This window comes from Acomys minous (genome assembly GCF_964271855.1).
Source record: "Acomys minous genome assembly, chromosome: 15".
Taxonomy (NCBI): Eukaryota; Metazoa; Chordata; class Mammalia; order Rodentia; family Muridae; genus Acomys; species Acomys minous.
Window position 1 is genome coordinate 10,111,642 of NC_140497.1, and position 16,031 is coordinate 10,127,672.

General features: G+C 42.6%; 1 protein-coding gene across 2 annotated transcripts in view; it reads right to left on the bottom strand.

The window, feature by feature from the left end:
* CSMD1 (CUB and Sushi multiple domains 1) overlaps window positions 1–16,031 on the bottom strand; it is a 1,521,983-nt gene that overhangs the window by 144,836 nt on the left and 1,361,116 nt on the right. For both annotated transcript variants that reach the window (XM_084758080.1, XM_084758079.1), the window contains exons 32-36: window positions 13,427–13,540; window positions 12,238–12,333; window positions 5,636–5,839; window positions 4,656–4,780; window positions 3,322–3,418 (exon numbers count right to left, since the gene is read on the bottom strand). In XM_084758080.1, the coding sequence (XP_084614206.1) occupies window positions 3,322–3,418; window positions 4,656–4,780; window positions 5,636–5,839; window positions 12,238–12,333; window positions 13,427–13,540 (636 nt within the window). The remainder of the gene's footprint in view (window positions 1–3,321; window positions 3,419–4,655; window positions 4,781–5,635; window positions 5,840–12,237; window positions 12,334–13,426; window positions 13,541–16,031) is intronic.

Genomic DNA, 16,031 nt, shown 5'->3' on the forward strand with positions numbered 1-16,031 from the left:
ATACACTATGATGTATATGCAGAGAGGAAACAAAGAGACAGTGAGAGAACTGTAAATATAAACCCCAAGTGATTTAACCAGAAAGTGTCAAGAGCAAAAATATGATAAACCAGAGATATCTGGTCTCAACCAGAATGCAGGGTGAAAGACAGACAGGCCCTGTCTAGTCTACCCGAGGATGTTGGAATGAGAATAGTTGATGCCTCAGTTTGAATGACTTGATGACCACGTGGTCACTCTGCTGGTCAGATGCCCAGCCAGATACAGCTTGTTGCTTTCACATTAATTGATAGAAAATGAAAACTGGTAAACATTTTCAATGATGAATATTAAACTAAAGTAAGATTGGGGTTGGGGAAGTGGCTCGGTTGGTAAAGTGCCTGCCATGTAAGCCTATGGTCCTGTGTTCCATTTCTAGTCTAGAACCCACACCAGTAGCCACTGTGGCTACACTCACCAATCCCAGGGCTGAGAAGGTACCCAAAAGTCACTGGTGGCCGTTGTGGCTGAACTACAAATGGCAAGAGGGATTTCCTGATGAAAACCTAGAGATTTGGTGCATTATAATCCTTATTTGAATTCTGCAAACTAATATAAGCTGAGTCTCAGCTAGTACCTCAGGGGCACTTCATGTTTAGATAACCCTACCAATCCCTTTCTCTCAAAGCAAATGCTTCAGCCAGCCTGGACCAGAAGATATTGTAATCAACTTTATATACATATAGAAGAAAGGGGGAAGAGGTTAAAAGACACACACTTGCCTTTTCACCTGTGTTTTCTCAGTATTATATTGCCTCGATAATTTTCATTCCTTGTATATCTGACAGCTTTGAAATAGAAAAGTCAACTGGGTATGGGGCACCTTGCTATAACCCCAGGCCTCAGGGAGGCAGAGGCACGTGGATCTCTGTGAGTTTCTGGCCAGCCAAGGCTACACAGAGAAACCCTGTCTTGAAAAATCAAAAACAAAACAAAACAAGAAACAAATAGAAAAGTCATTAGGATTAGATGGCTGATAGACAGCATTGCCACGTATCAATGCCTCCTCCAAGGCCAGGGCATCGGCCAGCTCATGAGAATAATCTGGTCACACATGGAAGAGTATGGACCACCAGCTGGGATACCCATAGTGAGGACTATGCCATGGCCACTCTGGATGTTGCTGGCCACACTGGGAATATCAGTCAAGTGGCTAAGAGTTGGGCCTAACCCATGAGAAGGCAGCCCCATGTCCAGTTGTCTGAGATGAAAAAAAAAAGGGGGGGGGGCAAGAGATTAGCTTCTGTTTTACAGCCAATACTGCAGTCAATCACAGCCATGTCATAAAGATATTCTGAAAGTCTAGACACCACAGCTCGGGGAAGAGTCACAGATAATAAAACACATCAGTGTGCCTACAAGGCAATGTATTTGAGGAATAAAACCTCAACTCCTGGGATTCTCCTTACACTCAGAGTGTCTCCATTTGCCTGGTCCTCTTTTCTGTTCTATTCAGCACAAGTACAAATGTACACTGGACCATAGTGAACTACTCTAGAGGCCCCCAGCACCGAGGAGGTCTGTGGAACCCTTGATTTACAGCTTGCTTTTAATATTATAGGTGTCTCATGGGGTCTGTGGGGAGCCAGCTCTGCCTCCAACCTGTGAAGACCCTTCAACTCCAGGCAACAAGTATCAGAACTACACTGCCAAAGTAACTATGACAAGCAATTTTTAAATTAAAACTTATGTTTATTTTATGCATATGAGTGTTTTCTCTGTGTACTGTGTGCATGCCTGGTACCTGTGGGTGCCAAAAGAGGGCATCAGATGCCCTGGAATTGGAGTTGGAGATTTTTGTGAGTTCTGCATTAAGACTGAAACCTGTTGATCCACCTCCCCAGCCCAGTGACAAATAACTTTAAACAGATCTTCTCTGGGTTCACTAGAACAACAACAAACCCAAAGCACCTCTGTGCAGTGTGCACGGGCAACAAGGCTGGTTTCGTTCCCTAACATAATTAAGTGAAGCAGACGTGGAGGCAGGAGCATGGCTCTCACTGTGGAAGCACGCCCCTCCACCCACCCTGCCCCAGGTGTGGCTGTACGCCACTAACCTGCTTCTTCCTTTCCATGCCTTCTAGCAGTTGTACTCGGCCACCCGCCCCCCCACTCATAATCTCCTAGTACTGCTACCTAGATAAACAGACGTCATAGAATCAGATGGAATTTGGGCTTCTATGTGTAGATTTCAAATTATGCGCTTTTATTGTTCTTAATAGCAGACAGTTTCTACTTTATTCACAGCTCTGTCAATTACATAAACTGGAAGTTTCTGTGAATCTCATGGTAAACAAGACAGTGGCAAGAGACAAAGGAACGCACTCTGCCAGGCTCCCTGTGTGGAAAAATTCCAGACCAAGTTGTTTGGTACTGAGCTATTGTTTGATAAATCCCCGAAGGTATAAAAGAGCCAAATACAGCTAGAGACAGGCAGTGGGTGATGAGTGACAATAGTGCTTAGTACTCTACCACCCAACACCTATGTGGCTGGCCATGCAGAAATGTTTCCATTTAAAGATGCAACCAATCTTGTGACTACTACTGTAAAAACCTCATCCCTCCTCCATTTCTACCTGAAAAGAACTCTCATGTAACATTTCCTGTGACATACTAGACAATTCTATGTCTGAAATTCAGGACTTAGTCCAGATGAGCTCATGTACCACATAGCAGTGGGTTAGACTATAGTGTACAAATGGGGACATGGTGACAAAGTGGAGGGAGAAGGTGATCCTGTCAGTGGCTTTCTGAGAGGAAGAGGCCCAAGGAAGGTGACAACACAGACTCAACATGAGAAACTGGGATGTTTGAGGACTGACTACACCGCTGATGACCACAGGACCATGCCTTTATGAACTGGGGGTGAGTAGGGTCAGGCTTATGATTTGCCACCATCCTTTTGGAGTGAAAAAGACAGATCACAAGCATGTGACAGGTCAGTGAGGTACACTGGATCATCCACCAGGTATCTTCCCCTTGGGCAAGCCCCTTTAGCCTGTTCCCTCTTGTGTGCCCGTCAGGGATGTCCGCATGCAGGGCCAGCCTCACATCCTACCATTACTTGCTGAGACACCAGACTCTTCAGCAGGCCCCCTGCACAAATCCCATTGCCACCTCCCTCTCTCCTGTCTAAGCAGTTATAAACTTGGACCTTCCCCACTGACAGACGTTATGGGAAATCATTGCTGTGGGGTACTGTGACAGACTGCTTGCTGTTGTACCTTTGGTTTGGGTTCTGACTTAAAAGAACAGACAAAGGGAAGCACAGTGTCACCCTACCTGAGAAGCTGCCCAGTCTCGGGGCTGTCGTGTCGCCTCCGTCATGAACCTCCAGGGAGTCCCAGTTCTGCTCCGTGGCGAAACTGATCACTTGAATCTATCAAGTCACAAAGCAGAGTTACTGTGTTTTATTTTAATCACACTAATCAAAGATATGATGCACATACATCATACACATATATCATACACACACATGCATACACACACTCACACACATATACACACACATCACACACACATACACACACATACATACACACAAACCACACACACATACACACACAACACACACACACACACACATATACACTTCACACACATATACACACACACATATATCATACACACACACACACACACATATACATACATAGGACTGGGCTTAGTAGGATATGTGAAAAAAGAAGAGAACATGAAAATGGGAGGGGGTCATATTGGAATGGAGTGTCAAGGGAAGTAGGATGGGCCAGTGGAGGATGAGTGTGACCAAATATATTATATACATATGTAAAACTGTCAAATAATTAATAAAAAAATCTTTAATGAGATGATATATATTTTATAATATATTATATATGTAAAATGTATATGTAAATCTATGACAAGACATGGGAAAATCTCTACAAATAACACTTCCCATAGCCATTATTCTAAAAATTAATTATTGGGTTGGAGATATGGCTCAGTGGTATGAGCACTTACTGCTCTGCCAGAGCACATGAGTTTTATTCCCAGCACCCATGGCCAGTGGTACAGAACCTTTAACAATTCAAGCTCCAGGGGATTCCCTGCCCTCTTCTGGCCTCCTCGGGTTCTGCACACACATGCACCCCTCTCAGTTAAAAATAATAAAAATAAAGCTTTAAAAATAAGTATATAAAATGATTTCTTGCAAATACTAAAAATGATTAGAAACATTTTACAGACACACTTAGAAAACAGAAACAAATTTCCACCATGACAGGAAAGTACAAGGGAGTACAGTAGGGAGGAGGGGGGCTGGAGGGAGAACGTGGGGAGAGGGAAGGAGGTGGGCAGGGGGAAGGAATGAAAGAAGGCAAAGTATGTGTGGAAAAGCCAGAATGAAGTTCATTGTGCTGAATCCTAATTCAAGTAACGCAACGTCAACAAGGCTTTTAAAATCTTTAAATAAAGGAGAAAGAAGTACTTGAAGAGGAAAAGGAGGGAGAGCAGAGGGAGGGAGGGCAGCAAAGAGGGTGGGTGGACAAGGAAGAGAGAGAGGAAGGAAAGAAGAGATGCGGGAGAGAAGGAAGGGAGGATGAAGCAAAGGGAAGGTGGGGCTCCCGCTGGCCCGGCCGCCACAGCCGCCCTACCTGGATCCCGGAGCCCTCAGTCACCATGATCTTCCATACGCAGTTCAAGTTGTTACCATAGGGCTCAGGATAGCCCGGGGACAAAATTGTCCCTCTTCTCTGGGTGAAATTGCCACTGCACGGAACTAAAAGACAGAGCTGTGTTAAGTGAAAGCCAGGTGATGTTATGGAGACTCCATGCCTTGATTTCTTTGGCTGTGATCAGACAGGGAAAATTTTTTCCTGCTATTTTAAGTGGCATTTTTAGGCAAGGTAAACCTGAATCTCTTTGCTGTCAAACGCTCTACGTCAGTGACTGACATCCAACAGAAAACTGAGTTTTTAAGTTTCAAGTCTATAAATAAATCTTGTTCAGATTTTTCTAAGAAGGGGCCATCTACAGCAAAGGTGTCTCTGAAGCAGGTTCTGTGAGGAATAATTTTTCTACTTTAATATAAGGGTGTGAGGGGGCATTCTCTTCTGTCTACAGACATGCAGCTCCAGGTCATACTGATGACTTTTAAGTAATCCAGGCAGAAAAAGAGACACTTAAAATGCACAGATAAATTCAAGGGAGAATCACCCTTGGGCTGGAAGTTCCTTTGAAAACTATGTAGCGAATAACAGGCAACAATGCCGTAGTTATCCCCACCACTTTTCAAAGGCAAATGTACTATAAAGGCATCATATCACACATGAAATGCCAGAACCCATCATCCTAATGCTTGTCCCACAGAGTGAAATGATTATTTTAATAATTTTAGAGCCAATGGCAGACTTAATGAGCATCGGGAAGGAAAACGTATTTTATACTTATCATGTTTTAGGAAACATTAATTTTTAAGGACGATACATGTCAGTTGGGCCACTGACATAGTCATTTGATCTTCACATATGTGAAGGGCAAGATCACTTCATGAAGACTGACAGCAGGGCTCTAACCTCGACATGGGTTCGAATCCAGCCCGGGGCAGTCATCTCACTTCCTGGGCCCCACTTACCTACACAGCTTGGGATGGTGTCATTCCACTGGGCCAATGCATTTGGCACAGACTGGCAGCGGATGGCTGTGGAGCCTTGTAGCAGGTAACCGGGGTTACATTCGAAGCGGACGATGGAGCCTGCAGAGAACTCAGAACCAATCCTCCTCCCGTATCTGGGCTCTGGGACAGAGCTGCATTGCGTGTCACTGGTGCGTGGGACAGCTGGGGAAAAGCACACGGAGAGCCGTGGTGTCACGGTGGAGGGTAACAAGGAGGAAAGAAGAGGTGACGGGAGTGGAAGGGAAGGGAGTGGGCAGAGACACAAGGTAGACACAAGGTTTGTACCCCTTTCTGTAAGGAGTGATGACCCTAGGGACAATTCTGTGTCTACACTTCCTCCTCTGATGTCCCTATGGACCAGCACAGAGGTCTCATTCACATAAGGATGGGATAGAAGGAAAATTAGTGCCTGTGATGCCTCATCAGTATTCAAGCGGTTCAAATTAATTAAAAACTGAAGGATTGTGCTGGCCATTAGAAGGCAACGCCTCCAACTTTTGCTCTTTCTTTGCAACATTTAAGACAGGTGGGACAAGCCTCTCTGTAAAGGACTTGTTCAGATGTGGCCCTTGTGATGAATTATGCAATTAAAAGAAATAGGACCCCCCCACACACATGACCTATCCTTTCAGTGCTAGATATTTGTCCCAAAGAGCTGAATTTTGGGGTCTAAGAAAAATATTGTAGCCACTGTATGAAAACAACCTAGGTGCCCACTGTAGTGTTCTGATGCTCTGATATAATACTCTGGCTGAAAGCAACTTGAGGATGAAGGTGTGCATGTGGCTTGTGCTTCCAGATCACAATCTATAACTGAGAGATCAAGAGAGAAACTCACGTGGGAAATTGAAGCAGGGCCCATGGAGGAACACAGCTTGCTGGTTTGATTCCTGCTTTGCCCAGGTTCATGCTAAGATAGCTTTCTTATATGGCCCAGGACCACCAGCCTAAGGATGGTACCTGTAGGCTGGGCCCTTCTGCATCCATTAATCATCAAGACAGTTGCCTCACAGACATGCCCACATGCCCATATGATCTAGGCAAGTCCTCAATTGATGCTCTGCTATCAGATCATATGGGCGGTGACAGGTTGACAATGACAACTAACTAGGGCAGTGTCCATCAGAAGATATATGGATTATGAGCTCACACTAGGGAGTTTTATTAAACCATACAAATGAAGGTCCTGATATTTGTGGTGGTGTGGCTGCACCCCAAAGGGTACTGAGTTGAGTGAGATGAGCTGGTCTTGGCAGGAAACAAGTTGCACTGTTCCACTTATGTATGGAGGATCCAAGCCAGTTGTACTCCCTGGAGGAAAGAACAGGATGGTGTCTGCCAGGGACTGGTGAGGGGAAGCAGGGAGCTGCTGGGATTTTACATGTGTGGATGAAGGATTTTCTGTAGATGTGCTATAAAGTGCTGTGCCTGCAATTACTAATATTCTAACAGTTCATGACTTGTTGAGAAAGTATATGTCATGTTGCCACAATGAAAAGGGTAACATTCTACAATTATAATGCAGGCCGCATGAATTAGGATTCCTCCAGAACAGTCTATGCTTGGGGTGCAGGTAGCCATCTTTAAGAGGAATCTTCAGGCCCAAGGAAAAATCTCAGCTTCTAGGAGAGAGGCTAAGCTGTAGCACACGTAGCTTAGTGTGTGGTTCTTTGCTGTAAGACACGAGTCAGTAGTGGGCCAGTCAGAAACAGATGAGGAATTTCTTTCTCCCCACCTGACGTTGGTGAGAGTGGGTTTTCTCGGGGTTGCAGAAAGAGTCATCTAATTACATGTTGAAATGACCAAGCATGAATGGAATACAATTAAAAACAATATACCAGGAGACTGGAGAGATGGCTCATCAGTTAAGAGCAATGGCTACTATTCCAGACGATGTGGGTTTGATTCTCAGTAGCCACATAGCAACTTACAACTGCCTGAAATGCCAGTCTTAGGGGACCCAGTGCCCTAATTCTGGCTTTCAACTGCACTGCACACAGTGGTGCCCAGACATGCAAGCAGGCAAAACATCCATGTGCATAAAGCAAAAATTAAAGTTCAAAAACAAAACAGACAAACAAAACCCAAACAGAATGCTGGTGAGAAACTCAGACATGGAGTTTAACTTGGACATGATCAGTCACACGCAACAGACCATAGGAAAACGAGGAGAGACAGGTGCAGGCAGCAGGTGCAGGCAGCACATCCTTCCCTGCTCTGATTAAGTCCTTGTTTTAATTTCATTTCTATTGCTGGGAAAAAAGCCCCTTCACCAAATGTGGCATAGGGAAGGCACAGAGGCAAGAGTGTGAGACAGCTGGTCATACAACATCCACAGTCAAGAACGGAGAGATGCAAATGGTCCCATCCTGCTTGCATACTTACCTGCCTTTTTACTAACTTTCTTCACTTTCCCTCTGCCTTGGGACTGGCTGCCTCCAGCAGGCTGAGTCTTTAGGCATCTTTTAGCAGACAAGACAATCTCTCATAGATGTGCCTACAGACCAGTCTGAGCTAAAGTACTTCCCCACGGAAAGGCTCTTCCCAGTTGATTCTAGGCTGTATATGCTGACAACACAACTAACCATCAATCCACATTTCTTCAGAAGTTGGAAATCTCAGAGTTCCCACATAATCCACCAGTCATTTTGGTTTAGAGGAGGGGGCATAGCCAGTACAGCTTTCCACACCTGTATCCCAGGCACACTTCTGCACTGCATCTTGTTGCATATAGCTTTCTTTGGCATTTCAGATGTTCTTCATAAAGGCCTGTCTGCCTGCTAACAGGGGCCAACCTCCTATAACCTCAGAGCACACAGTCACCGAGCAACCCCAAGCTTTAATAATGTAGGGATGAGTGAAGCTGTTGTCAGCGCAGGAAAGTGCAACTCAGAGCATATGTATACAATAGAGTTAAATAATGCCTTGCTTCTACGTAACTGTCTTTTCAAATACCACTGCTCAATTGAACACTCCCTCTGGGTTGAAGATTTTATTTTGTTTTTTGCCTTTGCGCAGCTTCTAAGCTGGATTCACAAGCCTATTTCTTTACCTCCCAGGGATTTGGTGCTGATAAAAGACTTGTTTTTGCATAACGTCACTCTCTTAGAGCGGAAAAGGTGGAGCGCTGTGCTTTATAAGACATTAAATATGCCAGATTTATTACTGTACAAGGGAAACTGATTCCTTCTCTAAACGTTTGCTCTATACTTTTCTGTAGTTTCACATATTTTAATGATAGTGCTTGACTTTATACAAAGAAACAATTTTTCAAGATGGGGAGACAGCTCAGGCAGCAAAGGGCTTGCCATGCAGGCATAAGGAATTGAGTTCATATCCCTATGGAAATTAAAATGCTGAGGGTGGAGGTTTGCACCTCTAGTCCCAGGGCGGGGTTTGTGGGGACAGGTCGATCTTTGGAGCTCATTGTACTGCTCATCTGAATAAGCTGGTGAGCAATAGGCTCAGAGTAAGACCCTGTCTTAAAAAAATAATAAGGTGGGGAGAGACTGAGGAAGCCACCTTCATAGACCTCATGACTCCACAGATATGTACATACATTCACAGGCACTGACATCCATTTTCACAATATAACCTATAAACCATAAAATGCACTCTGCCACACAGATGTACACACATGAAAATGATTTAATTCTTTTTCCAAAACATGTTACCTGAGTGTGAACTCAGGGTAGCACAGGTCATTTTCTGCTTATCTGATCAATGGTCCAACTTTTATTAAAGCCAGAGGAAACCTCACACAGAGACTCACAATGTCAGAAACTTGAATTCATTTTCTACAGTTAATGTGAGTTTTTTCCCCAGGAGGAAAATTTACTTAGAACAATCAGTCTGGTTTTGTTACAGAACAAATGTGAACTCTGGGCTATGTATTTTCTTTGACAAAGTAATTCCAAACTTATTTGAAGAGAATTTTAGTTGGCCTGCCCAAATTAGTTATTCTCTAGCAAAGTCAATTAAAAATGCACTGGTCATTTACACTTAACAAAAACTACAACTTTAAAACAATGTAGCTATGCTTAATTCCCTAACATCATTGTTGAAATAATTGCCACCTAAGGGTTAGGAACATCCTTCATTGGTGCTGCCAGCATCACTCCAACCCTCTGCCCAGGACCATTTATATGATTTTGATAATGAAAGCTGAAGCCTTTTATAGCGAAAATTTTCATGTATATCACTGCTGCTCTATAATAGTGTTAGAATTGAAACAAACTGTATGACAACATGCTTCAATAGTTTTCTGGAAAGCATAATTTTTCTAAGATACTTTCTGGAGAATTCCATATCAAGGGAGAAAACCACTCAGAAATGCAATTTCCTTTTAATTCTCTGGCTGCCTGAAACTAGATGGAGAAAATTTAAAAATTGCCTTATTGTTCCATGTATTGGAACAATACATGTAATGTAATCCTGCCTCTGCCTCAGGCACTGAGGTGCCAAGGGTGTGGCTTCAAGGCTTGGGGGCGGGCCATTTTGCTTTCAGGTTTGGACTGCCTGGAGCCCAGAGCTAGCTCTTGACTCCACTCACTGTGTCCAGAGCAGCTCCAGCCCAGCTGCTCTCTGCTCACGACCTTCAAGTGTGTGAAATAATGTGCAAGGTCAACGAGAAAGTGTCATAGCCTTTTTACTTTGGGGGACATTTAAGCAATATCAGTTTTATTTAAATAAGCTTCAAATTAAACAAATGAATAAGAAAATAAGCAAAACCAAGTATAAATGTGTGGAACACAGAAGTTAATTTCACAGAATGGTGTTCATCCAAAGGAACAGACATGGAAGTGTCATTCTGTCTTTGGTCTTGCTAAATTATAATTTCAGTCACTTTTCACAACAAATATGTTTGTTTTAAATTTATGTTTAACTATATTTCAATATATATAGGTCTAAAATATTATGACATGACTTACATAATTAGATAAAATACTACATTTTATGTCATTTTGTAAGATCTGAAGAGGCATACAGAGATAGTTTATCAATAATTGTTTTTATAAAGCTAGGAAATAAGGTAGTATGTTTTTGAAGTAGAAGTAGAATTTAATTACCAAATATAAAACCAGTTCTATCATCTATCATCTGTCATCTGTCTATCTATCTATCTATCTATCTATCTATCTATCTATCTAATCCCTTTACAGCCTGATCACAGTCCCATCCCTCCTCTCCTCCCAGTCCCACCCTCACCCCCTTCCCTGCATGCCCTACTCTCTTTTTCCACAAAGAAAGGGAGTCCCCCAAGGGATATCAACCCACCCTGGTACCTCAAGTCACAGCAGGACTAAGCACATTTTCTTTTACAAAGAAGCCAAAACCAAACAATGAAGAAAGAAGAAAGGAAGAAAAAGAGAGAGAAAGAAGGAAAGAAAGAAAGAAAGCATCTTCAACAAATGGTGCTGGTCTAACTGAATGTCAGCATGCAGAAGAATATAAATTGATCCATATTTATCACTCTGCACAGAACTCAAGTCCAAGTGGATCAAAGACCTCAACATAAAACAAGGTATGCTAAATCTAATAGAAGAGAAAGTGGAGGAAGAGCCTTGAACTCATTGGCAGAGGAGATAGCTTCCTGAATAGAACAATAGCAGCTCAGGCTCTAAGATCAACAATGAATAAATGGGACCTTACGAAAATGAAAAGCTTCTGTAAGGTAAAGGACATGGTGAACAGAATGCAATCGCTTTCAGCAACAGATCCAAACAGCTTCGAAGGCAAATGTGGTGGCGTGGATGCAAAATAAAAGCCATCATGGCTTTGGCTGCAGCTATCCTTTTGCTAATGATTATCATTCTTATAGTTGTGAAATACCGTACTTGATTTGATGACAGAGATCCTCATTAAACAAGATCTGGGACGATTAAAAAAAAAATCTTCACTAGCCCTACATTCAACAGAAGGCTAATATCCAAAATATATAGAGAACTCAAGAAATTAAACACCAACAAGCCAAGTAATCCAATTAAAAAATGCTGTACAGATCTAAACTGAGAATTCTCAACAGAGGAACCTCTAACAGCTGAGAAGCACTTAAAGAAATGCTCAATGTCCTTAGTCATCAGAGAAATGCAAATCAACTCAACTGAACTCTGAGAATCCATGTTACACCTGTCAGAATGGCTAAGGTAAAAAACTCAAGTGACAGCAAGGGTTTCACTCATCCATTGCTGGTGAAAGTACACACTTATATAACTACTATGGAAATCAATCTGGCAGTTTCTCAGAAAATTGGGAATTAATCTATCTCAAGTCCCAGCTAGACCACTCCTGGGCATACACCCAAAAGATGCTCTACCATACCACAAGGACATTTGTTCAACTATGTTTATAGCAGCTTTTTTTGGTAATAGCCAGAAACTGGAAACAACCTAGATGTCAAGCCTAATTATTCTAATAAGTGATTTTTATCTCACATATGTAAATGTCTTCAATTATTTAAATGCCATATAAATGAAATTGATGGATTTTTCTTCAGTGTTAGAAGTCCAGGGTGCCCCCTCATGTTGGTAGACAAAGTGCAGCGCACAGGGTGTCCTTACCTTGGTAGACAAAATGGAAACCCCGTGCAGATGCTCCGCTCTTTGCACTGAATCGAAGCAGAATCTGATTGGATGTAGCCAGTGGGAGTGTCTCTCCTGGAAATTCAAAAGGAGGTGACACATCAGATGTGGATGTCACATTGCCCTAGGTCAATAGCATTCTGGGAGATGTGTGGACTTTGAAGTCCACAATAAATGCTTCAAGTTAAACAAAGCAAAACTTGATGTAGGGGTTTAAGACCCAAGCATCTTGTTTTTATGAACATTTTTAAAAGCCTGTCCTGGCTTTGTGGCATCTAATAAGCTGACTGCAGCTGTGATGAAAAGCTATCCATGAAGGACAGGGAACAGGCCCCATGGCTGACCACACAGGGGTCCCAAGTACTGACAGTCATGTGAGGGGCTCACACGGCTTTATCATTACCTGCTGGAATAATTTTTATTTGGAGAAAATTTATTAATTCAAACACTGATTTAGATACCTTAAAGCACTTATGAAATAAAAAGTGTTTAACCTTTAAATCAGACACAACACCTTTGGAAATGTCTCCTAAGTCAGTATCCCAAGCCACGCCACGCCCTGCTCCTGCAAGCCACTGGAGGAGAATCTGTTACTGTCTGTCACCTGAGGCATCTGTAGGCATGACACCATATGGCCTTGCTGAGTTATGAAGATTTGCGTGAGTCAGGAAATAGAGAGAAACAAAACACAAGCAAACTTTAACTTTGATGGTTTAAGACCCATGTTATACACAACTAGCTTGTTCCTGGGTAAGTAACAGTTGGCCTAGTTCACATAATCAGTGCTGAAAAATGAACGATTCCAAGTGCTCATAAGGGTTTGTCCACAGGTGAGGGCTGCTGCCTATGCTGAGCTGTCCAAGCAGGACACATGTCTCTGAGAATCTGTGGGGACTGGTGTTAAGGCCCAACAAGGACCACAAAGTCAAGGATGCTCACTGCATGTGTAACATATGGGCTTAGAATTAATTAGGAGAGGACGATAGATTTACCCCCAGGGAGGGAAAAAGACACCAAAGACTTCTGATGCACACACAGACCTATAGATTCAACACTGATTAAATTTTCTATTTATCACAATGAGAGAGACAGAGAGAGACAGAGAGAGTACAATGCAATCATATAGCTGTGCAGTGGAACTCAGTGTAAAACAGTTTGAAATTTTTACCTGAATGGGACCCAGAGAGAGAACTGAGAAGTCTGGCCTGCGGATGGGTCCCATCAAACAGCTCAGCCAAGTCATTCAGTGCAGTCTGGAAGTAGGCAAACTGTCCAAATACCACTAGAAAATGAGGGGAGGGTGGGACACTGTCTTAAAAAGAGCAAAGGGGAGATCATACATACACATTAATTATCCCCCCCCAAGAAGATCATTACTTTAGGAGTCTTACAAAACTAAGCACAAATCATGGCAGAAGAGATGGCCCAATGGTTAGGAACAGTTGCTCTTGTAGAGGACAGGGATTTGACTCCCAGCATCCACATGGTGGGTCAACTCTATGTAACTCCAGTCCCAGGGATTCTGGTACCTTCTTCTGGCTCCTGCAGGCACTGCACACATGTGGTGCACAAATTTGTACACATGAAATAAATTTTAGTAAAATAAAAGCAACCCGACAAATGTATTTTCTGTGTTTTCTTAGTTTTCAGTGATTAAAATGGTTTTATTTAATTTCTGGTACTTTTAATACAGGGAAGGAATGATTGCTTTATGAATAATTTGAATATTGAGTGAGACATATTTTAGTAAACACTATATTAAAATAATATAAAAATATTTATGAAGACACTCATATGTTTAATGTTTTATTAATTATATTTTGATTCATGAAAAACTAGCTAGGTATGAAGCAAGTTCTATGATACTTTGACAAGGAATCAGAAACTTATTAGAATCCCTTGTTCAGGCTGGCAGCCAGCCAAAAGAATAAGCACTTTGTTTAGAACCCCATTTCTGAGATTTCTTTGGGTTATTCCGTACCTTTTTTTTTTTTTAAAGATATGAAACTCGAAGAATACACTACCTTCAAGAAAACAGCAACATCTGTTGAAATTTAAATTAAATCAATGTTTACATGTTACAATTGATGAAATAAAAGAGCTGCACAATATTTTGAGAAACCAGTGTTTCAGTATTGACATACAAGCCATAATCAAATGTATTCCTTTTTTGTTGGTGTGTGAGGTATACTCAAAAGTCCTTCTAAAAAACAATGAGCCAGAGACTGAACTATACACTAGTTTTAAGAGTAAAATTTCTAGTAGAAGAAAATTAATACGCTAGTGAACATAATGGAGGCAGTCTAGTATGAGGATATGTTTGAAGATGCAGACACGTGGTCCTTTACAAATGAGAGCGCGCGCGCACACACACACACACACACACACACACACACACACACACGAAAGCTTGCAATCTGCAATGTAATCTACAGAGCATTGCAAAGCAGGCACATGGTCTCAGTAGGTTTTCCCTGTAGAGGAGGCTCACTAGGGACTTTGTGGCTCAGAGGTTACAGCAGGAGCAACATCTCAGATCACCCCTGTATGTGCTCCCTGCCCCCCGCCTTTCCAGTCTCTCCAATGAACCCTGTGTATGTTAGATCCTGATTATGAAAAATAGTGAGTCATGCACATGTGATTCCTACTTTCTGTCAAGAATACTTTAGTGACATGAACTTTACAGTGGAAACTAGGAGATTAGTAAAGAACTCATTAACATGATTTGTAGCTGTCACACCCAACAGTGCAGCAGGCTCTGTAGCAAACACAGAGGCAGCATCTGGTTATCAGGAGGATCAGGGGCACAAAAGTCATCTAGGAAAGCCTATGGCACCTCCCTGGACCAGCTTTTCTAAGTGAGCTCTCTCTACCTAGGTGGGCAAATGGGTCCAACTCACCTGCTGAAAGAAGAAAGTCACAAAACTGTCAACCCCAGCATGGTGTGCTGTCACCCCACACCAGTGATGTCTCAGGGAGAAGGTTAACTAGTGCTTCAGCAGTGGGGGCCTGAACCCTTGCATGTCTGTGTTAAGGTGGGATGTAAGGAAATCCTGCTAGCATACATAAGTAGCAACAGTGGGAAGGAGACAGTGTGGCTGGTAGTCTAGTTAGGCTTTTCTTGGAAGCGGGGAACAGCACGAAGGCCTGAGGCACTCGTTGAACACAGGGAAACAGGAGTGGGAGGAAGTGTTGCCTGCCCAGTTAGTGACTGGATCAGACCCACATTACACAAAGCAAGCTCTGGACTCATTGTGGATGCAGAGACAAGAAACTCAGGATCTACAGTGATCTCTTCTTTTTTAACATTTACTTTTATTTCTTTAAATGTGTGTCATGTGTGAGTAAATGCATATGAGTGCAGGTGCTTGTGGAGGCCAGAGTTGTCAGATCCCTTCAAACCAGAGTGTCCTCAAGGACAAATACACATAGTCATACAGATGTGCACAGTTGAAAATAATAGAAAGACTTAAAAATTTTTTTATCCCAAGTACATTCTCACATCAAAATGAATATGTTCCATTTCTGAATGTGTGGCTGATGCTTTAACATAAAGGGAAACTGTGGCTCTATGACTTAGGTGTGTGGGGGGGGGGGGTAGAATTGACCATTGAGGAAAACAAAAATAGTTTGTAAGAGTGCAGAAGCTATCATCTGGATCCCCCGCCCCCCTCTGCCCAGGGAAGGACCATCAACAGTTCTGGCCAGGAGCCAGAGACGACATCATATAAAGTCTATTGTGGGTGCAAAGCAACCAGGACTCCTCTGCCTGT